We start from the raw sequence: 27759 nt of genomic DNA, 5'->3' as shown, positions 1-27759 counted from the left end.
GGTAGAGTAGACTTAAATTTTCATAAATTTCGTATTGTAGTCTTTGATTGTGTCATATTTCACTTATTTAAACAGAGAAATGGATTAAGTTAGGAAGAACTGTTCAAGAAGATAATTACTAGGGATGTAAAAAGTTGCCAGAGGTCATTTATTTGGAAAAGCTGAAGATTACCCTCATCGTACCTTAGCAGACCCTGGAGGAGTTTGTTTTAGTTTAGCAGCGGCTGCCAAGCCAGCTACAAAAAAGGCGGGAATTTTTCAAGTTCGTTTCCAATATGGCGCTTTCGAAAACAGAAAAGACAATTACTGCTTGTAGTAATCTTCAGATTTCTTCCATTTCCCGAGAATGGACAGAAGATGCTTGGAATTCTGAATTTTGTGAGTCTCAAGGGTTTCCAGAGGTCTTGGAAAACTGCATGATTGACCGTGGATACTTTGTACGGGAATTGAAAGAGCTGTTGTTGATTTCAAAGCAGTGGACAACTTCTGTGAGCCAACACGCTTCAAATGAAGGTGAACTTGCTGTAGAAGCTCTGTATTATTTTGCATCTGAGTTGGTTCATCAGTTTTCAGTGGATTCGAACGCGATCGTTCCCATCGGTGCGCCAGACGCATTCCCCTTTTCAGGCTACTATTAACAACTATTTTTTAGAAATTTAAAAATACTGCTGTTCACTGCCAATGTCCAACTTAACCCTGCCAAATAACTTTTAGTTCTTTTATTTTGTACTCCTCTTTATCTGTTATTCGTGTGATAGACAGGAATAAGTTTTCATGAGCTGTTTCTAAAGAAATCCTGACTTTTTTTTCAGGCTTATGGAAGGTTCTTTCAGACAACAATTTTTCACACAAAGTCTTGATTTCTTTGCTCCACTCATTTATTGAATCCTGTGACAAGGTGAGAGCTATTACTCAATTGTATTGGCCTAGGATAAGACACTGTTTGCCTAAGCCCTTTTAACTCTTAGAAGTGATTAACATGTAACTTCTCCCCATAATATCTGGACATCCACCAAACAGATAATGAGAATACTCAAACTTTTCAGATAGAAGTGGTGATCTTGATCAAAACCCAAATTTTTATAAAGTAGTTAGATGAGAGAATAAACAATCATGTCTTGGGGGTTATATGGTTCAGGAAGTATTTTTGCCTGCTCATTAAGGATTTGATTATGTCTGATGGATGAAAAAAACCAAGTGATATTTGATGATTCCATAAACTCCCAAGATCTGTTTTGTACATCAAAGTGCTCTCCCTTTTAGGAGACCCCACTGAAAAAAAAAACCAAGATTTAGAGGGGAGCAGGGCATCTCAACAGAAATTGACAAGGGTTGTGACTTGAAATGGTTCTGCCAGTGTGAGATTTATACATACAAGTGTTACCCAGTTTTCAAACCTTACATCCACTACAAAAAGCCTTCATTTGAAATTTAATTCAAGATAAAGAGTATTAGGTGTTTGTTTCAGACGGAAGGAAATATTAGTTTGTTCACTACGTGGTACCAGAGAACACTTAAAGAAAACATTCAATGCAGCAAACAGTAAGCTGTTTGTAAACATTTATTTCACACAATAGCCCCTATTTTGTGCAAAAGCAGATTTGTCCTTAGACATTATTTGTTCCTTGAAGCTCACAGTTTTCCTTGAGCTTGGCTCTTGGAAAATTGTCTGCATCTTGGAACAGATAGTGTCAACAGATGAATTTCTTTGCATATTTTTGCACCAAATGGGGGCTATTGTTTATTTAGACATAACAAGTTGATTTTTGTACTTTGTGTAGACATCAAAGGCTGGACCTAAACTGGAAAGCTGTGTGTTAGCAGCTAACATTTATGTTGTTTTGGTTCAAATACCAGGTGAGGAAAATGTTAATTATTAGAAATGAAATGGGTACCTTTAATTAATGCCTTCTTATGAATTAGACACCTCACCAAACTGCTTTCTCTTGACTTATAGTCTTGAATCGTCAAAGATTGTGAATTGGGGAGGTGGGGGAAGGGAGGGTTGAGAGGTTGCAGAGGGATTGCCTATTATCTCAGTGGCATAGGTTTTGATGGTCTTCATTATTTCATTAAATTTTTATGATGAGCTTGAAAGAATGGCATTGTTTTTCTCCAGGGAGTGGAGCATACAAAGTTTTCCATCCTTTATTATTCCAGAAAGCTTTGGATGTGTTGCGTCTTTGGCCTCACAGAGGTAGGGAATTGTTTTGTCAAATGATAGAATGAGAAAGACAGTTAGTTTTGAGTTTTATTATTAAATGAAGAAAGTCGTTACTAAATGTTTCTTTGTAATGAACATGGCAACTGAAAAAAATATCCAAATGAATGAGGGGGTGAAGTTTCTAAAGAAACTGTGGTGGTGTGTCCATGGGAGAGTATAACAGGGTAATTAAGTATTTTCAAACTGGGCCACTGTACAGACTTTCAAAGCTGACATTATGTGCATCAGCCCTTTGTCAGATCGAAACCAGCCGTTTGCTCTGATGAAGGGCTAATGCTTGAAATGTCACCTTTGAAACTCTTTAAGGCAGCCAATTTACCCTATCAACCAGTTGATAATTCTAAATTACCATTAAAAAAATCACTTTTCAGCCATAAGAAATTGAACTTCAGACCTTTGAGTTTCATGTGCCAGTGCTCTGCTGCTGTGCTTAGAGAACTTGATAATAAGTTTGGCAAATATATGAATATAAATTTATGTATGAGATCAGACAAGTGTCTTGCATGCTACTAGAAGATCAGCTAAGTTGAGAGCTTGTGTGAATGAATGGAACAAAGAAGATAGTAAATCATAGATTTTTGTCAAGTAAAGAACAAAAATGTCACTCAATTACTGTTTTAAAGGTGCATTGATGGTTTTCATGTATCAGTGCTTCATTTGTTCAATACTTCATGGGTGTTATAGGGTCTTGCAACTATCACACATGAATATGTTAAAGTATCTTCATCTCCCTGTGAAGATTTGGTTATAGCATTCAAAAGTGGAGAGAAAGATCTGTGTGAAAAATCAGGTTGAAACTGATTAATCAGGAATTATATGAAAACAAATTTTACTGACCATAAATTCTGTAGCTATCGATCCTTCTCCTTGGTGATTTTGCATCTTTTTGGCACCATGAACAGAGACAAACAAGAGGAAGAGACAAGAAGGGGCATTAACAAAAGGTCGTAGAACAAAAGCAAGACATGGAAGAGAAGGTAGAGATAAGCAATGAGCTATATGCTTTAACCATATAGTTTTATTGTCTAGGTAAGAGTAGTCTTGAAAAGGACTGTTGTCAGTGGTAGTGACTGATGTTTCGACAACCATGGCAGAAGTCATCTTCATTGTTGTCCCCTAAGGATGACATCAGGCTTGATTCTGATGAAGACTTTAGCAAAGGTGGTTGAAATGTCATCACTGCTACTGACAACAGTCCTTCTCAGGACTTGACTGGGATGATCAAACTACAGAATCTAGTGTCATTTTTGCAAGCGAGTGCTCTGTATTCTCTTTGTGATTTTACAGCAGTGGATGGCTGGGAAGGGAAATAAGTTTGTACCAAGGGGGGTGAGTGACATTCATAAGGAAGGAGAGGGGTAGGGTGGGGTGGGACTATAGAAATAGAGTGTTCTCTAAATCTAAATCAAACATGGCTGGTTGAAAAAATGATGGTGAGCTTGTAAGGTTAGGCTACCATGAGCCTCCAGGAATCTATCCTAACTAATTGTCATGATCCCCTTAAAAGCCAACTGGAAGTGCAATTTTCATTTCAGAAAGTGATGGTGATTGCATGGAAGTAGATGCTGCCTCTGATGATGATGATGACGACGATGACAGTGGCAATGAGGATAATGAAATGAGTGGGCAGATTAACACTGAACAAGCCAAGGCTAATGTTAAATTCAAACTGTTATCATTAATGCAGGTATGTGCAAGTTTATGGTAGATCTCTATCATAAAAAATTAATTAAAGGTTGCTTATCTCTACCTTCTCTTCCATGTCTTGCTTTTGTTCTACGACCTTTTGTTAATGCCCCTTCTTGTCCAAAATATTAGGTGAAAAATTAAATAATTTGTTATACTTATTTTAACAGCATTGGTTATAATTATTGGAATTTTTTTTAAGTTCCCACCCCTGAGTGTTTAACTGGTAGCAAAATTCTTGTATTCTTTTTTGTTGTTCCTTTTTGTGCTGTAGGATGCAGTTGTACTATTAAACAGCTACTCCCTCAAAGATTCTGAGCAGGTTGCCCATCATGTAATTCAGTTGTTTGTGGAAACTACACGTCAGGACGTTGAAACAATTGAACAAGTTGTATTTGACTTTCCAGGGTTAGTTCCACTTCTTTTAATCCAAAGTTCAGAACATGTACTACTTAGAAATAAAATAAAGTGTTTTCTTGATCTCAATAAGGTTTGATTGCACCTGTTTGATTGCAGGGACCAAATTTATTCCATTAAGTCTATTGCTTCATTGGCCTACTTTGTAAGTATATTTTTGTCTTTTTGTATCAGTTACATGATAACAATCATAATTTTCAATTTTTTCATTCGTAACCAATTTAATTATAACCATTAAAATGTCCTCAAATGTGATTGGTGCATCTGCTGCTTCATTTTGTACTTACACTCTTTAAAGTTGTGATCAGACAGTGTAATCAGACAGCTAGCTGTAATCAGACAGTTGAAGCAGCCAGTCATAAGTCCATTCAGCTAAATCCATCTTGCAATCTTAGAAAAAGTGCATGCTTGAGTTTTTCATGTATGAGCTCCAAAAAACCAAGTTTAAAAGCATGAAAAAACACTCCAGAGGGGGATATAAAATTTTTCTCAATACTTTTCAAATTTTTCTCATTTGCCTTTCACATTTACACATTACTTTCTAAGTAATTTTTTTCTCATCTAGGATCAAAGTGGCCAACCCTAAGCCCATCTTGCCCCCCCCCCCTTTCCATGTAGCCAATCAGAACACAGTATTTGCTTTATATTGCCCCCTGGGCACTGCTAGCAATATAATAATTTGCTAAAAATGGGTGAGCTCATGATTTGTGAGTGCATGGTGGTCATTTACATCTTGTTCTTCGAAAAATGCTTTTGGACTGAGATAATAACCTTCTTCAGCAGACAAATATTTTAAGTTCAACTATATGATTTCTTTGCCTTTTTTTAAGGGTCTGAGGGTCATTTGCTCACCTCTTCATGGCGATGTTGGAACAATCACTCACACTGTAGGTCCACAGCTTTTGCTATTAACAGTTTCAATCCACAGATCTACATGTATAAATCAATTTCTAATTATATCTTGGAAAAATAGCAGAAAAAGAAGCAAAACTCATTAAAAACTTTGCAAATCAAACATTTATTTTCAATGATTATTTTCTGACTATTGCAGGTTTTTGAACACTTAATCTCAAATGTTCTTATGGTGTTTGGTGGAGCAATTGCCAGTAATGGAACCATATCAAGAAATGTCCAGAACATCAAGGACCAAGCTGTTGCATTTATCTGGTAAATGTCAAATATATGTTCACTACATGTTACAGCTTGTTTGCATTAGAGAAGGAATATAAACAAGAATGGAAATCATCTGAATTAAACTTGCCGACCTCATATGGAGGGAAGGGGAGAATGCTCATGGAAAACTAGGGTTGGATATATTAATATCTGTCAGCAGGGCTTTATAATTTACTGCATATAGCAAAGTAGATGCAAAAAACTGCAAAGTATGGTTAAACCTTGATTATATAGACTTGTATGGACAGAGCTGAATTGCTCAGAATCATCCACTTTTCTGCTTCACTCCTGATCAGCCAGTGGAAAATATTCACAGATACAACAATCACTCTTTTTGATTTTAGCATTCAATTTGATTCATATGCTTCTTCTGTGCTCTGATATTCAGCTATCTAGCAAAGAAAGAGACCAAAGAGGTGCTGTGTTCTGTAGAAGTTCTCGTTCAAAATATCTTTACCAGTTGCCCTGAACGAGCAGAGTACAGAATTACCGTGGCAAAGGTAATTAGACCAGTTACAACTTAATCAGTCTGACCTGGATTTTTGAATATATTTTATCATCATTTGAGGAATTTTTTCATACCTTTTTATTAGTGGAGAACCCATTATTTGACCAACAAAAATAATTTGCCCTGCACCATGCAGAAAGAAAATTATTGATGAATTTCTTTCTTTGTCCAACTTTTCTAGTACCACCCAGAAAACTGCAAGAGTTGATCTATAATTTTTTTTCTTTTCTTACATACTGTTATCAATGGAATTTGTCTTGCAGGCAGTAGTTGATATCATGAAAATTTTACCAGTTAATCAGTATGCCAGTCTTGTAGAATGGATTAACATGTACTCCAAAAATGACAAGGTATTGGTCAGAGATTTGTATGCAACTGATTAGCTGACATGTTGCTAACCCTCCAGATCATATCATATATTCTTGTACAGTTTCCATGTGTGACACTGTGAATCATAGCTAGGTCTTCCACTACCCAGGAGACTTCTTACAGCTGTCTGTTTAGCCTGTGAGGAGGCTTTTGGGTTTCAACTTGCGGCCTCTTTATTGGGTGCCACTGTCTATTATAGCATTGTAGCCAATTATGGAAAAAGTTATTGAAACTCCTGGATATTGGCATGAAGATAATGATGTTAATAATGATAACAATAATAATGTTAATAATGATGATGATAATGATCTCAATGATGATGACAATAATGATGATACTGATGATAACAATGGTGATGATAAAAATAAAGATAATAATTAAAAGATTAGTAACTAATCTGTTGAACTTGAGAGAAGATGAGCATATTCACTGAGAGGCAGGGAGAAATACTTAAAGGTTGAACCAACAACTTTCAAATACAGCAATATACAACCTTTTGAGGGTAAGTTAGTTTTATCAACTGGGTTGACAACATAAATTGGCCAGTGTAAAGAGTTTCAAAGCTGACATTTCAAGCATTAGCCCTTTCATTCGCTCTGATGAAGGGGTAACACTCAAAGTGTTGGCTTTGAAATGTCTTTACTGTGGCCAATTTATGCTATCGACTCAGTTGATTATACTAAATTACCCTGTTAACCACACACAGTTTCTTTGGATACTTACCTCACATATACAACCTTTTGGTCTCGCTGCCTCTGTAGTGAGGTGGACAGTTTTTTAAGAAATTGGGCTCCACAGATTGTGAGTAATTCAACAAGGATTTTCTTTTACAGATAAGTTACAGGATATTTGCTTTGGATGTGTTTTCACTTCTCCTAGTTGAACCAGAGAGGATTCTATCAGATGGTAAGGGAACATTCTGAATCCTCTACAAAGTTATTCAACAAGGAAAAATCAAAGATAATGAGATATGTGAAGTATAAGTAGCCAAAATTGCTAAGACATAATTTTTTTTAACCAGAAAATTTACAAGATGATGACAAGAAAAAACTTCTCTGCAAGAAATATCTGTTGGACATCATCATAGCCAGGTGTTCTGACAGGGCACCAATGTGAGTGTAAATCAAGATACTTTAAATCCTTGAAAAAGTGCCAGTCCCCTCTATTAAGTACCTCCACCAAATAAGCTGCAGCTTTAAGAAAAAAACTAACTACTCATGCAGTTAGTGTGGTTGGTCAGTTTGCTTTGATCTTTGCATTTGCCTGGTCAAGGATATTTGAAGTCCTTTGTTCAGTCAACAAGTCTAATGCACTCTTTCAGTTCCATCAGTTATTTCAAGATGTTTGGTGGGCCTGTCGACAAATTGAGAACAGATTGATCAGATTGATCAGATTGATCTTCCAGTTAACCCTTTCACTTCCAAGATCTCAATTGTAATTCTTCTTACTGCCTACCATATGATTACTGTGATGTTATGTTGGAGAATCTGGTATTGGATCAACTAATAATCCCCTAATTGTTATCTTTTTTAACTCTCATCCCTTGTTTGTTTGATCTTGTATTAACATTGTAAGGAGAAATTCTTTTTGGTCACTCTTGGGATTGAAGGGTTAAGGTGTGGTTACTAGGAAGGGGATGCTGAGCAGTGACAGGCTATCAGCAGTCTGTTAGGACTATATCATACTTGTATTGTTTAATATGTTATCTACTGCGCTAGCTAATTAACGCCACAATTTTCAATTAATTATTACTAATCGCATAACGTGATGACGTCATAAACGAAATTCACTGTATTACGACTTGCTAGTCAGAAAAACTGTGAGACACCACTGGATTTTGAATATTTTGCCAGTCAAAGATTAACTCAGTCCACAGTTTTAAACAGCTCCTTTATTGAATCATCGCTTGGAGTAGTCGCGTTCAAAATTCAGTGGTGTCTCACAGTTCTTCTGACTAGCTAGTCGTAATACAGTGAATTCCGTTTATGACGTCATCATGTTATGCGATTAGTAATAATTAATTGAAAATTGTGGCCTTAATTAGCTAGCGCAGTAGATAACGTAATACTCCTGGGTGGTAAGTTTAGGCCCTTAGAGCAAAGAGTCTTTCCTAAGAAATAAACACAATGAGCTGGCTAGGGCTTCAACCTGACTCTCTCAATCATTGTTCATCTAGGAAAGATGGCATTGTCTCCCACATAATACCAAACAAATTACACTTTCACTTGTATAGCACCAAGAAACCACAACACTTTTCCTTAGGGTTTAAAGTCAAATATTCTATCACAAGATTTTTTAAATTGATAAACTGCTACTTGTTGACAAATTTTGATGCATTCCTAAGTACAATTCATTGTTTTATTCAGGGTGCGTGCTAAAGCTCTGCAGTACTTTGCTCAGTGTGCAACATTAGAAAACAGTGCATTAGTGTTGAGAGTAAAAGAAGCACTTCATGAACCACTGGAGAGTCCAGCAGAGGGGACACCAACGTTAAACAGACAAGCAAATAGTGAGTCACTGAAAAATTCTGCTGTAGAGTCTTACATTAACATTATGTTAATTGTTTAAATTTTTTTTTTTTCAGGTAAGCAAGCAGAGACTAGGAACATTGGTGTGATTATAAGAAAAAGAACACGTGATGAGAAAGTTGGAGTTCGCAAGGCTGCTCTGCAGGTTTGACTTGTCGTTATTTTGTCCAAAAAGTTACATATTAAAAGTTAATATTCTATTTACATCTAACTGCAGTAATGCTGTCAAAGAAAAATGCCAAACAGGGAAAAAGCCAAAATTGAATTTTTGGTTATAATTTTATTTTTTTTAACTTATTGAATAAGTGCTTGACATTTATGAACAACATCTATTTGAAAGAATTTTTTGTGGAAACTCAGTGAAAATTGTTTAGCTGCTGTGTGGCTGCCCCTGATAAGTTTCTTCTACCACAAATCATGATGTATTATGCCTGTTTATTGATTTCTTTATCATTTTGAAGGCTCTAGAAAGTGTAATCACCCTTAATCTGGATTCCTTGGAGAGAGTGGTAAGTAATGATGTTACTACTTCTAACTAACGGAATATCCAATGATGACCATCCCCACACAACATCCACTTCTTAACTGTTGCATCACTGAATGTTCCATTTAGAGCTATATGAAAAGCTTAATTATAAAAATGCATTTTTATAATTAAGCATGATTGGTTCATCCTCATGATTTGTTGCAGGACAGACTAGTAGGTGATGTTCTTACCACATCTTGATGTCATCTGTGCTCTTTTACTGAACAGACCCATGGCAACATGCATTGAATCTATTTGTTAATCTCCTTCAGCCGGGGGGAAATGGGTGACAGCTCCCTTTGAACAGTGACAACTATTAACAACCTTCATTTTATTTTTGAAAAAGAAAGAGAAATGTTTCCAAGAATAATTAGGGTAGCTTTCAGATTCTTTACTTACTTGGTTATATTGAAATTTACCACCCCAGCTATAATCACCTAGTGTGAGGTGATTATAGCAAGATACAATACAATCCTCAACCAATCAGAGTGTGTGCATCTCTATAATCACCTAAGAAATTGCACTAAAGCAAGATAGTATGTCATCACCTCAGTAATTGTCTAATTTGTTTTTTTTTTTAATTTCAGGATGTGTTGACTCTCCATGATTGCTGTATGGATCCAGCACTTTCTGTCAGAAGACAAGCTATGGTATCACTAACCTCCCTCCTACAAGAGAGGCCCAAGTGTACAATGGTACACAGGTATTAACTCTATGTACATGCAATAAGTGATGTTCTAAAAAACCTGGAGCTGGTGTACAACTACTTTTACTTTACTGGCAATACTTGATTCCTAATTTTTTTTCTTCCAGCCGCCTTTATTACTTTTTTGTTAGAATGAGTTTGGAAAATTTAGCGTAATGTCAAAATTGCACTCTGTAACTCTGTGGATAAGTTTGTTTATTCTTGTCTCCAGTATGCTCGTTGATTTTTCAATTGCTTCTGGAGGTGAAGGGTTATTATGGAGGACACTTCTTTTATGGTAATAGGGTGACACTACAAAGGCGGGTAGCTTCATCTCATAAAATTAAAGCTTTGGGAAGTCTTAGTGACAAATAGTAGATGGATTTGATATTTGGATCTTTGAGGTGAGGGAGTTAACTGCACATATCTGGAATTAATTGTATAAATAAAACAGTTGTATAAGTTCCTTTAAAAACTCAAACTATGCGCTTATGTGTATTTTATTATATGTAGTTTGTGGCTGGAAGGAGTGTTGCCACTTGTTATGGACAGAGAAACTACTGCACAAGAAAAATGCTATCAAATACTAGAGGAAGTGCTTCTTCACAACATTGTTCCTCTCTCAAAGTAGGTGGCTGTTACAACTTAATTAGTTTGTAGATTACAGTGTTAGTTGTGATCAACAGCATCCCAGATTGGATAAGAGTCAAAATTTTATGACTTCAATGAGCAGTGCCTTACGAGGATTTTTTCTGCCAAAAGTTCAAGAAATGCCATCAAATATCCACAAAGTTTTGTCATGTGGTAAAAGGCATGCTGAAGCTGTTGTGTGGTTTATGAACTGGTTACATCTTTTGCCATACTTTTTGCCACATAAACTATCAGTAGCAATAAAGAATATCAGAAGGGGGAAAGTTCTGGTGAAACAACAAGTTAAAGGTTCACACCCACATGGTATTGAACTTTTGTTCATTTTGGGAACTTCGTTGTCAATAGGTTGAAAACCCCAGTTTGATAATTGAGCTAAAATTTCTTGTGAGGAATGCCATTGGCCAATCTCAATGGTGAGATTTGTGAAACTCATGGTTAAACTGGCTTTAAATGCTTGCCAGCTAGGTAATAAGATTGATAAAATGACACATTTTGTTGATTATTATTCCAGATCAACAGGACCATATCACATTCTTGCTTGGGACCTGCTTGATATTGTTGCCAGCCCATCAGGACAAGAAGTCAGGCAAGTGATATGATGAAATGATATCAGTATGTGACCTGACCCTGTAAAGCATGCCTATACCGTGGGAAATATTTCCACATATTATCTATTGCTGCCCTTGTGCAATTTTTCGCTGTTCTTCCAAAACCTGGAAAAGACCCAGTGGTGCAGAGCTGTCAGTAGTAGCAGTTAGCAGAAGTACCGGTATGTTAAGCCAGTATCTTTACCTATGTTGCTTCAGTCTGACGAATTCCCTGAACAAAACACATATATTTCTTCATTCTTTCCAAGCATTTAGATGTTGTTGTTCAAACAATTTTTGTTTCCTGGATTAAAATTTGACAAACCAGTTTTATTTTGTTATTTTCCTTTGTCCCTAATTATGATAAAAACAATGTGAAAAATGTAAACAAAAATGAAACTGCTTTGAAAAGACATCTATTAATACTGGCCATTGACTGCTGTATATTATTCTTTCAGACGTTATCTTCACAGTGCATTTCAACACTGGTCAAAACAGACCAAACTTTCTGGAAACCTGGTCAAATCACTTATAACTCACATTGATACTGAGCATAGTAAGGTATGAAGTTCATAAGGACATGGCACACCAGAAATGTTTGTCAGGGTGGCATAGTTTTTTGTTCTCCTTGAAATTCTTCTTGTTGTACACATTTTCAGGCAGCATGGCTTTGCTTGGCAGCAATTGGTTCATCATCAAACAAACTTGACCACACCTTTGTTGTGAAAAGTTGGGATGAGTATTCGAAAGGAGTAAAAGGTACAAGTTAAACTGTCATTTAACTTCATTTTGATTTTGAAATAGTATGTAACAGTTAACTGTGTAATAGAATCTTGCCATACAACAATGTCTATATGACTAACATTGCACTGAGTTTAGATAGCAATAAAGAATTTCTTTAACCCTCTACACCTGAACATCAGTGTGCATATCCTCCATGCTCTTCTCTATTCATTTTCTTTGGTACCAAGAGGGAGAATTTGCTTAACAATCAAAGCTTCTCAGGTTGCTGATCATTTCCTTTTTTCACATGATCTTAATGAATGATGCAACAGTATTGCTATAAGGAGAAATTAGATGCTGGTCACTCGAAGGGTTTAAAGGTTTATATCTACCCATTTGACCATGATTGCATAAATTCTGAATGTAAGTTTTATACAACATGCTGTTACTTTCAGGGGCTAAAACATTTATTAAGCAATCTCCAACTCTCCATCCATCCTGTTGATCTGACCATCTGATTAACTTTCACAACCATTTTTCCACAGTCAAATTAAAAGAGAGACAATCTCAGTAGTAGATATCTTTATCATTTCTCTCTCCTTTCTGGTTTTATTTGTCAGATTACGACATGGAGACATTATGCAGAATCTTGGCAGTGTTGGGAAGCTCTGCTTCCTTTCTTCCCTCCACAGTCACTAGTACCCTAACAGGTATCTTCTATTTCTGGAAAATAACATAAACTGTATTTTCTGTTGCCAAGCTGTGACCATACTAGTGTCAGAGATACAAAGAGGAGGAAGGTTATTCTAATTAAATATGCTGTGTCGTGAACCACCTTGACAAAATGGGGTAGCTTCTTTCACATATTCTTTTTGTATCCTATGGGATTGGGGAGAGGGGTGTATGGTGTTGGGATTGCTGAGTAAAGGGCTTGGAGGTGTGTGGCACAGAGAGGGTACAGAGTAAGGAGTTGGAAGAGGGAATAGCAAGCTACAATGTTTAGAATGATACTGCTGTCTCTACCACACCCTAAACCATTGACAAGACCTGCCTCCCCCATTCATTGTTGCTTGTATATGGCTAACAGTTCATGGAATCACAATATTGCATTGTTTATTTTTTGGGGGGGGGGGTTAGGGGGCAAATAGGTTGACTTAACAAGGGAAAAAGAGATAAAACTGTAGTAATAGGGATTTGAAAAGGTCATTGTGTCAACAATTTTGTCGCTGATTGTGGGTTTAGGAGGTTGGATATAGCAGTAGGAGCTTGAGATAAGAGACAGGGGCACTAACTCAGGGAAATGGGAAAGACACAGCAGTGCAAACTTAAGGAAATTTTTGTCTTTCTCGCCATGGACGAGAATTGCGGAAGTTTGTAACACTTTGAGGTTGGTGGGGATTGTTCAGACACTGATGCTTTAGACAACTTTATGTTGTCTCAATTCTTTACTTTCATATAAATTTATGGTTGTTTGTTTTTTTATAGCTGATCTGCAGCGGAAGCTTATCACATTTGAGTGCCCACCTGAAGTCATTGATGCTATTGTAGCCACCCTATGCAAGGTGTGATGCATGTACATGTAGATGTTACATGGCAATTCTCATCTCCTGTTTTAGGCCTATTTCAAGTGCTCAAATTTCAATTTTTATATAACAACTTTATTGGGTACGTCTACGGATAGACGGACGCCAAATGGGTTAGTGCAGCGGGACATGGAGTCCCATACGGGGCACTACCCCTCTTAAATCCACCCAACCCAACCCAGGGGAGGACATCCATCACACAGTAATCTCGTGCGTGGGAAATTAACGTCTCCTACCCCAAACCCTGCAGGAGACGGGACCTCCGGCTTAACGTCTTATCCGAGAAGACGAAGCAAGGTGAGTGAAGCGGCTTGCTTAAGGCCACAACGTAGTGCTCCGGCCAGGACTCGAACCCGGGCCGTCCGACCCAGAGTCCAGCGCTCAGACCACTGGACCACTCACGCCTCACCAATTATTATCAAATGAGTGACAACCAGTTGCAACATTAAGACCCTGGAATAGCTGAGCACCTCTGTGATTGTGAAATTCCTGGCCTCACCCATCAGGGCTATTAGTGTTAAAAAAAAAAAAAACTCTTCCTCTAAAACTGTGTCAAGAAATTTCCAAAGTGAAGAAGATGTTAGCATTTTGTTAATGCTGCCGAGGGAATTTTTTTCTGGATGAATGCCTTTGAGTTGCAGTTTCTGTAATCTTTTTTGTTTTTTTTTTTTTCAAAAAAACAGTTTTTATTTTAGCATCACCATTGATGTATGTGAAGGTTGATGTTTCCTCTAAGCCCATAATGGCATGCTTAGAGAAATCTTAATATTTGTTTAATGTTTTGCAGCTCAATAAAGGAAAACTGCCAGAGGAAAGAGTGAGCCATAGTCTTTTGTTAAGTTATGGAATGATATTTCAAAAAAGTATCTTCTTAAAAAGAGTTTTGAAGTTTTAACTTTCATTGGTTCTTTTCACTTTTGACAAGTCTTTCATTTTGTAAAGTTTTCATGTGCTTACTTAATCGAACTCTACCCAATGGGACTTTTCAGGGCCAATAAAAATGAATGAATAAGAAAAAGAATTCATTTTTTAAAAATTCCAAACAGCAGGAGGCAGACCAGTTGGCTATATACAAAGCATTGCCAGGAAATCGGCCATTTTACAGTTGTGTGCTTAGTTGCCAAGCCTTTGATTTGTAGTGAAGTTGAAGATGACCTTGTTATGATAAAGACCAGTATCTAGTTAGCCTGATAACAAAGTAATTCTTATTTGAAAAGCAGCAAGGGTTGTATCATAACAAGGTCACCCTTAGCCTCACTCCTGTTCAAAGGCTTGGTGACCAAGCATGCAGTTGTCATGGACTATACCAGATTACAAGCCAAGTACCATAACCTCTCGGCCATACTGCTACCTCCTTTGATTCCTGGAGGTAACCATTCCCCTCCAACAGCAAAATAAAAAAAGGGCTGCTAAATCCTAAAATTTCACATTTTTTTGCTTTCAGAACTTTCTAGTGTAAATGTAACTTTTGTTGGATGGCCTGATTTTTCATTAGGAAACTGAAACTCTAGTTTTTGATGCACCAGTTAGAGCAGATTGCCTGAATTATTTGTAAATTATTGTTTTCAAAGGGAAAGAGTGATCATTGGTGTTCTGATCTGCTGAAAGCATCAGAGGAATTTCTTTCCAGTGTAACATTAAAACAGGATTGTATTGATGAGGAGCGTCTTATGCGGCATTTGTTTACTGTTGGAGCTGTAGCCCAGGTTTGTAACAGAGATTATGATCATGATACTTCAGATTGCTGACATTATTTTTGGTATTGGTAATCTTCTCCAAGTTTCAGTTGAGATTTGCTCAAAATTCTCCTTGCTTTAATTTTGTTATGTATTCATTAAGTGGAGACACTCTTTAATTACTTTCTAGATTCTGTCTTTATTCATCGGTCAACTTTCTAATAAGCTGGTACAGCCGTGTTACTTGATTAAAGTACTTTTAGATCATTCAGGGATCCCACAGTGATATTACTAACATTGATACAAGTACTTTTATTATGTTTTCTTTAAATTTGTAAGGCCCAAAATCATCCACTGCTACCATGCCATTTAAAATACAAATCTTGTTTGAGTTCTCATGAGCTCCTAGTGAAATTTTTGAAGCAATATGATGTTACACCAAACCAACCGATTGTAACATGCTGATCTAGAGGGCAAATTGCCTTCAATCTTTTACTGTAGATGGAACTTTGCGCAAAAATTATGCAAATTATCAGATCAATGTGACAATGGCTTGAACAAGGTTTTTTTGTAAAAATTGCTCACAGCTCACACCAACCAAGACAACAGAGCGACTGTTTATGTTTGTGGAATCCATGCTGATTTCTCATGGCAATAATCAAGGTAGGTATTGAATAATCACCCTCTCTATTTAGAAACAAAGAAAAGGGCTTGCATGGAAACAGGTTCAGATGCTGCCTAATCAATGTGAGTTGTAAATGTGAAAATTTTATTTGCATTAGCTCTTTCCCTTTCAACACCTAAACATCAATTATCTGCTTTGTTTGCCCTACATTTCATCAGTATTACCTCTAAAGATCTTTTTTTTAAAAGTTTTCTTATTACTCTAATCAACTAAATTTTTTAATGGCAACCATTGTATGATTGAGGGACGTCATAAGGTGACGTTTTGAAAAAATGAGCTTGTAGTCCTGGCTGTATGGATCATGTACTTAAAGCATATGCATCAGTCAAATAGTGGTTGATACTATTGGTTGACATGTAGATCAAATGTGGGTCAATATATGAGGCAATACTGGACTGACATATCAACTGTGTATCAGTGGACATGGTGACCAACATTGGCTGCATCTTGACTGACATGCACGTCAGACAAGACTCTATCAGCACATGACCAATACTTTACAAGACACTCAGCTGACACGTAGCTGATACTTAATCCACACTAGGCTGACACTTTTGTCACTCAGTGGGCTCTTGTTACTGAGCTCTATCTTCTTTACTAGCCCCTCAAAACTCTTCTTTGTGTCCCCTCTGCATAACGGAAAGGGGATAAGAGATGGCTGCCATTCCAGCAAAACAACAGTTAACAATACACACATACCACCAACAGTCCACCATGCAATACAGTGCTGCATGCTCGACTGATATGCTGCCAACTGTTGATCACATTGTAACAGTCAAAGTTTGGCCAAATGTTGACCATCATGCCAACCCAGTATCAAGCAATTGTAGTAAGGGAGAGTCTACCTAGTTGAATAACATGGTGACCAACAGTCAGCCAACTATTAATTAGTTAACATCTCAACCGAGCATTGACCAATTCTTGGTCAACATGTGGACTGATAGTATCAGTTTATACTCTACTGCCAGGTGCCTTAACTACACATGATCCAGCGGTATTAGTGTTCATCTTAGGACATAGACATCATCCTTCAAATTTAAACCTGGTTCACATTGTGGAGAGTTCAGATTAGAAAATGTCAGGAATGGTCACTGAAATTCAATGGCAAAAGCTGTGCTTTTTTTTGACTAAGATAGCTACTTACTAACCTCTTTCCCCTCCCCTTTTAGAGAAAACACCTGGCTATTAGACAGGGCTCAAAATTATGAACAGGCTTTAATAATGGAATGAAAATGTTTCCCTGCCCCCCATTTTCTCTCAAACTTAATTTCTGATCTCTCTACAAAATTTGATTATTTTAGCATTTCAGCAATATTTAGCATTTTTATTCATGAGGCTTATTGGCTGTAATATTAACTTTTGTTTCTTCAGATCCTCTTCAAAAACTAAATCTATCACCACCTGTAAAGGCTCATGTATTTGTGACTCTGGGTAAGTTCCATCTCGAGCCATCCGTTAAATTTGTACCAATTTAGAAAGATCACAGACCAGCTTTTACTACTGCTAACAGGTAAGTAGGGTTGTTGGAAAAGTCCTTTGTACTTTTGCTGTTCAAGATTGCAGCTTTTGGTGAGCTGGGGCTTACTGCAGGGGATGTAAGGACATACTTTATTTTTATGGCTCCATTAAAACTAGTGAATCATAACAGAGCTGTTTTTGTCCTTGTCAGGAAAACTGTGTCTTCAGAATGAAGATTTGGCCAAACAGTGTATTGCTACTCTTGCAAGGGAGTTAGAAACTTCTGATGACCCAGCCATTAGGAATAATGTGACAGTGGTGATGTGTGACTTGTGTGTGAGGTACATTAACATTGTTATAATATTATTGGAGTGCTAGAATATCTTTTGACACTTACATTTATTACTAATGTACCCCTTCCTTCCCTGCCTCCAACAATATTAGAAGCCGTTTTCACCTGTAATATACTGTCAGTAAATGCAGGGTTCTCATCTCGGAGGCCACAACAGAACCATTTTTATCATACAAATTTGAAAGTTGTACTTCTTTTTCAGATTTACCAGCCTTGTTGATCGGTATGTTCCAAATATAGCTGTTTGTCTGAAAGACAGCTCATCACTCGTGAGGAGACAGACACTGACTGTGTTAACCCACTTACTTCAGGTAAACGCATTTTCTACTAACATTTTGTTTTCCGCCTGTGAATGATTAATGGAAACTTATACTAAAATAAAATTTAACTGAGTGTGAAAAACATTAAAATATTTCATGCGACATGTGTAGATACCATGTAGTGTCAATGTCTTTTTTCCATCACATTATGAAAGAGACTGTTGCACTTAAATGCAATATGTGATATACAACAGTTAAACATGCTTTTGCTGTCAAATAATTATATTATTCTCTTGTATGTCCAAATTGTGTATGAATTTTCATTATAGGAGGACTTTGTCAAATGGAAAGGTGCCTTGTTTTACCGCTTCATCACAACAATTGTTGACGAAGACGTAGAGATGAGGAAATTTGGTTTGTTTACTGTTATTGATTTTCTGTGAATTAAGATTTAGTCATATCTGAGCTATGTAAGGCTAATAATGCATCATGGATGCCACAAGTCAGGGAATGGCCACGAATGGTAAGGGGAGAAAGACATTCCCTCAAGGTCAGGGAAAATAATGATTTATGTGCCTTTGAAAGAAGTCATAAAATGTCAAGTAAATTGGACCTCGTGCATTCCAATCATCTTCTCTTGGCATCGATCTTCACGAAAGTTGCTATCTGTAATATTTCAGTCCTGCAATCTCAAGTTGGTTTGAGAGTGAAATTGTACTTTTTCTTTTTCCTTCTTTTCATTGTTTTCTAATATTTATTTAATGTTGAAGATGTGGGAAGTGTTAAATGTATTTCACAGACTTGGTTTTTTTTTTTCGGATTGGTAGAATATTACATGTTAAATCAAATTGTACAACAAGCTGTTTTTGGGTGTGTAAGAAAATCAATCCTTCTCCACATTACATGAAGGGACTATCCCTCCATCAATTCATTTACACTGTATGACCTGCTGATAGCACATTGAATAAATGGATGGAAAGAATGGCCAATTAAAGAGGCTCTTGATTGTTAAACAAGTTCTCCTTGTCAGCCCCTTAGGAAGAATACAGAGAACAGTGTGGAGAATATGCATACTGACAGTAGGGTGTAAAGGGATAAGCACCAGTGATTATTTGCTGATTACTGCCCCTCTTTTCTTTGCAGCTGAATTTTGCCTTGTGCACCTACTTTTGAGCAGACATCCAGGCATGCTTTTCCAGCATTTTGTGGAGTGTGTGTTCCACTTTAACTCTTTTGAAAAACACCAAGGTACATCATAGATAGAATGCATTAAGAATGTTAAACAACGTAGGCTTGTTTGCTGGCAGCTGGTCAGAAAAGCAAGAGTGAGCTCCCTGCCCCCTCCCTCCCCTCCTTCTCCCTGAAGTCTGTCAGAATCAAAGACCAGACTTGAGAAAATAGCTGAAATCCAGCTTAGAACAACCTTGCATCATACTTTTTTACTCTGACTAGTTTCTCTAATTTTTGGGAGTGCAACCTCCAAATGAATTTAAAAAACATTATCTTTGCTTTACTGATTTTTGCATTTTTTTTGCAAAGTAATGCTTGTTAAAGGGTTCAGCTTTCTTAGCAGTTTTTGTTTTTCAGCATCACTTGTTAGGAAAACCTCATATTACACAGTGGCTTCTGTGAATAAGCCATCATTTAAAGAAAGATCTTGATTTTTTTAATGGGTTTCTCAAGAGGATAGGGAGGCATTTTGCAAATTATTTGAACCAACAGTAATCAGTTTTTTTGGAATCTTTTAAACACCTTCAGTATATAACAAGTTCCCACAGACAGACATGGAGAAGAAACTGTTTTCTCTTAAAGGATATCAAAATTCAGGGTGGGTTAAACAATTTTTGTGATTTTTTTATCCTTACACTAATTTTCAAGACCCATTGACATGCACAGTCTTGAAATTTGGATAGTATTTAAAATTGATTTTTCTGATACATTAATTATTACTTAATTCCTAGATCAGATCTTAAATCTTGAATAAAGGTAGCCAAAGTTAAAATTGTTAAATTACTCTGCATAATCAATAAAATTACCTTGTAAAATTATTGAATGAATCAGAAAATTTGCTAATTTTTGAACAGTCTCTCAACAACTAAATTAGATATTCTGCTTACTGAGGCCAAGTGACCTTAGTTATGAAATTGAATCAGGACTTCAGAATCTGAAAACTAAGAAGTTCAACATGAATTTGGAAAAAGTCTTGAAAGTATTGAATCTGATAGAGCAGGACTGAGGATAAAACTTTAAATAATGGTATTTTCAAGGGTGTTTATTGGCCAATGAAGATTGTAGAATCTTTTGGCCACCATGCAATAAGAATTCTCCAGCTTAATATTGATGGCATGGGCTCTTTTTTATTCCAATGTGGAGCATAATCCTCTGTTACTACTGCTACATTTCTTGATAAAGACTCCCATCTTTTCAGGAAACGCTATACCATTTATCAATTTATGCTGTCCCACATGAGTGATGAAGGCCGATTCAACCTCACTGGAAAGCTTTGTCAAGAGGTGTGACATATTCCTGTCATGAGATAGTCAGCTTTTACTTTCAATTTTTCTTTCCATGAATCTCTCCTCTCATATTTTATCAGCCCAGACATGGTTTTGTGTGCTTTTTTTCCTCTGATAGGTACTGGGTGGTTTTACTGATGGTGATATTACCTTGGATCCAGATTCAGCTTCTGTCCTCAAAGATGCTCTTTTAATTTTGAGCAGCAAGGTAACAGTTACTTCTCACCAGCTTAACATCCTTCCCCAGCTGTGTCTTGCTATTTGTAGTCTCTAAGACTTTGTTGAAGCTATGTAGAAATTTTGTTGAGGTAAGGGGTTGCAGCTTACTCAAAAGTCACCTTGTAATACTGTGTTTCGATTGCAGAACATTAAACTGTCCTCAATGAAAGCTAAAGCGGCTGAAGACCTTGCTGATGAGGGGGATGTGGCAGGAGCTGCTATAGTTGAAGCCAGGAACAAATTTCTCACCCAGGTGACTGTCCATGCACATATTACTTTTGATAGTTTATTCTGAGAGGTTTCCTTGGTAAATATAACACATAATTGTAATTCTCACATTGATTTTGCTTTGTTTCCCTTCAGGTTCTAAAGAAGAACATGATTGAGAATATTATACCCATCATCATTGAGCTTAAACACATGGTGAGTTTCTCATGAAGATCTCTACTTCTTTAACGCTTTAACTAGTGATTTCATAGCATTATGAGTTTAAATTTCTTGTGCAAACCCAATCAATTTCATAATCATGCAGTGCTACATTTTTTGTTTTTCTAAGTGGTTAATTGGCATTAAGTAAGAGGAAGTAGCTGGGTTCTCACCTTTAAACTTTAAGGGAAGAAAAACAGTCTTTAATGTTATTTTCTCTCTTAATCCAGTTCTTTTGATGCAACTTGACTGGAAAATCATATAGTGATGGCTAGCAGTTTAAACAAGAGATAATTCCTAAGAAAATCAGAATAATGTGAATTTTTTATCTTTTGCTCTGACGAAGGGCTGAAGCTCAAATGTCAGCCTTGAAACTGTCTTAATTTAACAATTTAAATTGTCAATTTAGCTAAGAAAACCAAATAATCTTGTTAATCTGCAATGTGTTGACATTTGAACTCAAAGTGCCAACACTGATTACAAGAGATAAACATGAAATAAATTGACTTGAAAGATTATTCTTAGTTTTATTTCAGTGTCTCCTCTTTAGGTGACCATTTGATACAGCTTAAATTAAAGTGGTTATAGGAAAAAGGACTTTGATACCACCTTCCCCAGGTAATACAGGATGACTGCCTAATTTGGGTTTGACTGTTCTTATCATGTAATGTTTTGTTGTTTTATGAAAGCTTGAAAAGCAGCATTCCCCTTTGCTCAAGGACCTGATGTCCTGTTTAAAAGAAGTGATGAAGGATTACAGATCTGAGGTACAGGAAGTGCTGTCAGCTGACAAACAGCTCGCCAATGAAATTGAGTTTGATCTCAAAAGGTTTGAGGAACAGCAGAAAGAACGCGAGGAACAAAGACGAAAGCAAATCACTCCAAACAATTCTCCTCAGGTATGAATGTTTACACACTCAGGAAATGATAGGGCTTTTTTGGGTGAAGTTCTAGTCTCCACAGTCATGAGATACAAAATGAATGAAGGGTTTTGTTGAATGTGGAATTACTTAAACCAAACAAGTTGAAATTCATCTGTTTTCATTTTTTAAGTTTCCATACTAACATTTCCACTGTTCAAGTTTTTTGTTTCAGTCATTTTGTATCCTTTTCTTCTCATCTTTTCAAGTGCAGGGTTTTTTTTTTTGTTAGTTGCTACTTAATAACTATTCACAGAAGTAGAGGTTACCGCCTGGTTAGCTCAGTTGATAGGGCGCCAGTCTGCTGTGTGGGAGGTCGAGGGTTCGAGCCCCAGACTGGACCAACACTCAGGGTCTTAAAATAACTGAGGAGAATGTGCTGCCTTTGTAATTACATCTGCAAATGGTTAGACATTCTAGTCTTCTCGGATAAGGACAAAAAACCGTAGGCCCTGTCTCCTGCATCTTCAGTGTTACATGGTAAGCAGGTGATGTTAAATACCCACACGCTTGTCGAAAAGAGTAGAGGATGTAGTTCCCGGTGTGGTGGTCTATCTCTCCATGTAAGGGTTGGGCGGGTGGGTGGGTGAGATAAAATGGACTCTAGCGGCAGCTAGAGGCACCCTATTTAAGCTGATGTCCGATCTCACCCAATAGGGAAAGAAAATTGTGAAATTGGTCCTGAAAAGCCCCAAGGGGAGTGTCCAATTACGTCCAATTACAAATTATAAATTACTTTATCCACTGTTTTAGTACATACCATTCTCCATCTCAGTGAGTAGTTGTTAATTATTCATTTTTGCCATGATGAATATAAGGTCAACACAAGACAGCCTGGTTCAGATGGAAACACTCCTCAAGCAGCAGACTTCATTGCTCCTCAGTTGCGAAGTGCAACACCCTCACCTAAAAATGGTAAAAGCTTGTATAAAAATCAGAAACTACAATTTTCTGCCAAAAATATTGTGTAGTTGTTCTAAACATCATGGACTACATTTGGATACTGTTGTCAGCTGTCAGTTTTAATTATGATAATCATTGTTTTTATACAAGAATTATCAAGATGAAGGTTTGTCATATCTCTGGAGGCTGAAGTGAATGATACAGTCTTAATATAGGCTCGATAATTCTTCTTAATTACTGTGCATAAAGGGATTGCAGTAATCATTTACTGGTACTATTGCCATACTGCAAGCGTGAATTAGCTAAGTGCTGGTTGCAAAACAGAACTGCATGAGATAGCAAACCAATATGGAATGAACCATTAAATTAATCATGTGATTGTGGATTTTACCACAGGATCCAACAGGCCTAACATCACACCTCTTACTGGTGCTATAAACCAGCTGCAGATCAATCGACGACACACCCTGGCTTCTAACCCCAGTCTGATAAACAATGCTCTCAAATCCAACCTTACTGTTCAGATCAGTCCGCTGCAAGCAAAGCGCCGATATACCCTCTCCACTGCAGCTATTTTAAATTCTGCTCGCAAAGCTGTGGATCAAGCTCATAAGGTTGCAGAACAACAAAAAAGGAGGAGTATCAGCTCAATGGGCAGTCCTCATGAGAATAGTGCTGTTACAGATGCACCAGAGCAGCGCACACCTCTTAAGCCCACTAATTCCAGGGCCTTTTACAGGGAGAATGAAGAGCGTGCAGCCAGCACTCCAGAAGGTGAGTGGTTGGTATTTTGGCAAAGATTTTGAACTAGGCACTTGACAAATGAATTCCTGTATTTGTTCACCTATAAGCCAAGCATAGCTTTAAGCCAAGACACCAAACTTGAGAGACCGGACGATGAGTGTAAGCTTGTTAAATATTCTGAAAAATTTTTGCATATATAAGCCAAGACCCAAGTTTCTCAGAAGGAGTTCACCTTTTAATTGGAATTAATCTTTTGAAAGCATCTTTCTTTGGAAATTTGTACAATTCAATTCCTTAATGAAGATCTGAGTGAAACTCATTCTTTGGATATACTTCTCCTAACTGAGTCAAAGGTCCAAAAAAACAGCTTGGTTTATAGGCAAATAAATATGGTATTTGGTTATAGTCGTACATGATACATTTGACCAGAACTGAAATTTGTTTGTTTGTCTTGGTGGATTTATCTTTTGATCTTTTTATTCCATTTATTGTAGGTGAACAAAGTCATTTATCAAGGATTTCATTTTGTGTGAACACAAGTGCGACTGCAGCACCACCATCTCCCATACCAACATCATTACCAATCCGAGTATATGCAAAAGGCAAAGGTTGGTCTAGCATGCTGACTGTATTAGTAAGAATAGTTTTCTTCAGAACTTTTTTCAATCCTCCTACTGTAAAGACTTGAAAGCAAATTTTCATAATTGATGACTACACATTTCTTTGTTTGTTGGTAAAGAGAGTATTTAGTGTTACATTCATCCAAGTGATATTATCTGGTTGATGATTGTCTAAATTTTCATTTCCTGTCACCATGAGGGTGTATCAATTTTGTGAGGAGAATTTGAATGGTGTTCACCTTTGGATTTAATTGTTTAAGTAGTCTTTCTAGAGCAAAGTTAATTCAAACATCTAAGAACTAACAAATAGCTTTGCAAAAATTGATAGTAGGAAATCAGATGACAAAGTCGGTGACAAGTTACATTCTCTCTCTCTCTCTTTTCCTTGTTTAACCTTTTAACTCCCAAGATCTGATTTTCAATTCTCCCCTCTAGCTGCTACACATTTCCTTGTAAATTAGTTACCAGAATGTGGTGTTTCTGTTAGATCAAGTTAGCAACTTGTTAACCCAATTCTCATTACCTGTTTGCTGGATAATGTATGGATATTATAAGGAGAAGCTACATGTTAATCACTTACAAAGAGATGCCTGAATGTTATATATTAAGTCACAGAAACTGTTAGCTTGTAAGATTGTGATATAGTTGGGACAGATTAGTCTTTGCTTTGGAAGTAGATTGCTACCAGAGGGCAGCACTCATCAGAGGCCATAAAAGACCAAAAACATGCAGTCTAGAATTATAAACTGAAATGATGCATGAAAGTTAGCACATAAAGTTTCAAGAAACTGGGATGAAATATAAGAATTTGTCAAAGAAATGTAGTAGAAAGAGCTTAGTGTAAATTAACAGGAGAATACATTGTAATAGACAAAGAATTTTGATGTGCTGGTTGCTTCATTTTATCCTGTTTATTTCAGTTACCCCACCCAGCTGGATAGAAGGCAAGGTTGATGAAGGTAATGATGGAGATGAAGAAGAAAAGGAACAGCAGATTATCTGTTTGATGTCACCTGAGCAAAAGGAAGATGAAAGAGAAATAAGTCGGTAATAATTATAATACATTAGTATGATGTTAAAATGACGTGGAATATGTATATTACTTACTCTGGTTACCCAGCAATAGCACACCAGCGATTTGTCAGAATACCTTGGGTGTGGGCTAAGTGTTGAATAACCTTACTAGTATCCTATGCCTGTAGATTCCTGTAATACTTGACTACTTCCTTTCGTCAAAACTTGTTTGAATAAGCTCTGGAAGTCATTGCTGTCAACTTTAAAATATTTATTTCCATTACAAAACTGTAGTTAGAACCACAAAATTCACATACTAAATGCTGCCTATGGTACAGTGCTAACCCAACATACCTCGATGTTTACTGCATACTTTTTCATGATTCACACAATTATTTTAAACTGAATTTTACAGGCCTCCAAAACCAAGGACATGGAATATCAAATCCCCAGTAAGTTTAATTGACTGCCAGTATTTACTGCATGATCTCAAGGAAAATGCTTTGATAACCAGTTATTAAGTAATGAAATAGACATGTATATTAAACACTAGAGAATTTTCTCTGAAAAAAAAATTTGTTGCTAGAACCAGTGGCAACATTCAAACTAGTTTAAATTTTGTTACAAAACTCCTTGGCACCAAACAATATGACTTGTCACTAATGGTGAAACAGAGAATTAACTCTGAAGTGTAAATTAAAGTGCTATTTAAACCCATGAATAACCCACAGGGCGTTAGCCCTAATAAAGGGAAACAGGGAACCACATGAGGCAAAGAAAAAATCTTTTGACCTCGGTGGGAATCGAACCCACGACCTCCGGATTAGATCTACCGTTACTCTGCCGACTGAGCTACGAGGTCGCACAGAGAAAGTCGGGGACGATTTAGGATGGTGAATCGTGGCAAAGAGAAAGTAAGGGTACATATGAATGTTGTGCCGCGTAGCACTGGGAACACAAATGGTGAAACAGAGAATTAACTCTGAAGTGTAAATTAAAGTGCTATTTAAACCCATGAATAACCCACAGGGCGTTAGCCAATGAAACTAATTTTGTAATTAGTTATTTTTTGATTAACCTATTTGTTTTGGCTTTACGTTTATTTTTTATAAAGGTTAAAACAGTCTCATAGCAACTTAAAAGTAGAACGTAGAAACTTAACACGTTGACAAGGGCAATATGAAGAGGGAAATATCTTTTTAAAAAAGAAATACTATAAAACGATGTAGCATTGTCTTTTTTATGTACTTAGTGACATATGACTTGTCACTAGTTCATGACTTGTTCCAGGACTTGAAACCAGTGTGTTGAGGCTTTAAGCACTCTACTCCCATGGGTGACCAAGACAGAATTTCTCATCACAATATCAATGTAATATCAAACAGACAAGTGATGAGATTTAAGAAGAATATCAATGAGGGAATTATTAGTTGATCTAATACCAAATTCTCTGATCTAACAACATAAGACTTGTAGGGCAGACAGTAAAGAGAATCACTTATGAGATCTTGGGAGTGAAAGCTAGGGAAGAAACCTTTTATTTAAATTGATGTAAATAACTCTGTAGGTATCTTTAGTGACTTTGTACATATTCTCATTTTATTGTTACCTTTACTTTACCTAAAAGCCTTGCCTTGCTGCTACCTTTGTTTCACAGGATACCAAAAAGCTGGCTTCTAACAACAAGGCAGTTAGGGAGCCACAAAACGATTCAGTCTCCAGAAGAACAAGATCGCGAAGACGAAAGTGAGAATTTGGTGAACTTTCCTGTAAATCATTGCCTTCATGTTTATGTTCATAATTCAAATTAGTGCTCAGAAATCAATTGTTATTGCTTAAAAATAACTCAGTGAAGTGACATCTAAGTCAAACTCAAAGTCAAAGTATACTGTAAATTGAAGTAAAATTTCTCAATCTAACAGTTTATGCAAATTTTTCAAATCTGTAATGTCAGCCTGGGTAGTTTCCATTCTCAATTCTTCTGGTTGATCAGTTACTTTACTCTCAGTACTTTTGCTGGATAATGTTGTTATGATAAGTACTCAATTAAAAGGACATGATTCATGGGCACACTACAGAAGGAGAACTCTTGCATGATTGCTCTCTTGTGCATGTTTTTCTTAGTTTCTTGGCAAGTGCCTGCCATACAGGCTATTTTAGAATTGTAAAAATAATATTTTCTGAATTTGTAGATTTAGTATTGTAGCACATGCAGTAATAAAAAAAATTCTTTGAAATGGTTGGTTCTGATGATTATTCATTATAATGGCAAGGTTTTCATCAAGGATTGAAGCTGGAGAAATGTT

At 36.7% G+C, this 27759-nt stretch overlaps 1 protein-coding gene across 1 annotated transcript; it reads left to right on the top strand.

Moving 5' to 3' along the window:
• Window positions 1-75: 75 nt before the first annotated feature.
• On the top strand, window positions 76-27690 carry LOC113672612 (condensin-2 complex subunit D3-L). Its single transcript, XM_089200806.1, has 44 exons — window positions 76-513; window positions 813-898; window positions 1782-1857; window positions 2120-2197; window positions 3127-3201; window positions 3760-3911; window positions 4185-4318; window positions 4427-4472; window positions 5158-5214; window positions 5379-5494; window positions 5889-6000; window positions 6272-6358; window positions 7211-7283; window positions 7399-7489; window positions 8744-8886; window positions 8962-9050; window positions 9367-9414; window positions 10019-10134; window positions 10630-10743; window positions 11279-11353; window positions 11813-11915; window positions 12014-12113; window positions 12698-12787; window positions 13563-13639; window positions 14448-14477; window positions 15232-15366; window positions 15924-15999; window positions 17393-17452; window positions 17691-17820; window positions 18034-18142; window positions 18421-18505; window positions 19235-19339; window positions 19850-19919; window positions 20520-20604; window positions 20726-20815; window positions 20972-21079; window positions 21190-21249; window positions 21942-22151; window positions 22991-23087; window positions 23472-23849; window positions 24314-24427; window positions 25360-25463; window positions 25870-25905; window positions 27111-27690. Exons 1-44 carry the CDS (start codon window positions 276-278, stop codon window positions 27201-27203), a joined length of 4551 nt encoding a protein of 1516 aa, XP_089056932.1. The 5' UTR covers window positions 76-275; the 3' UTR covers window positions 27204-27690.
• The last annotated feature ends 69 nt before the right edge of the window (window positions 27691-27759 follow it).

This window comes from Pocillopora damicornis, chromosome 3 (assembly GCF_964200805.1).
Source record: "Pocillopora damicornis chromosome 3, jaPocDami1.2, whole genome shotgun sequence".
Taxonomy (NCBI): Eukaryota; Metazoa; Cnidaria; class Anthozoa; order Scleractinia; family Pocilloporidae; genus Pocillopora; species Pocillopora damicornis.
The sequence above is the reverse complement of the archived record's forward strand: the minus strand, read 5'-3'. Positions and strand labels throughout refer to the sequence as shown.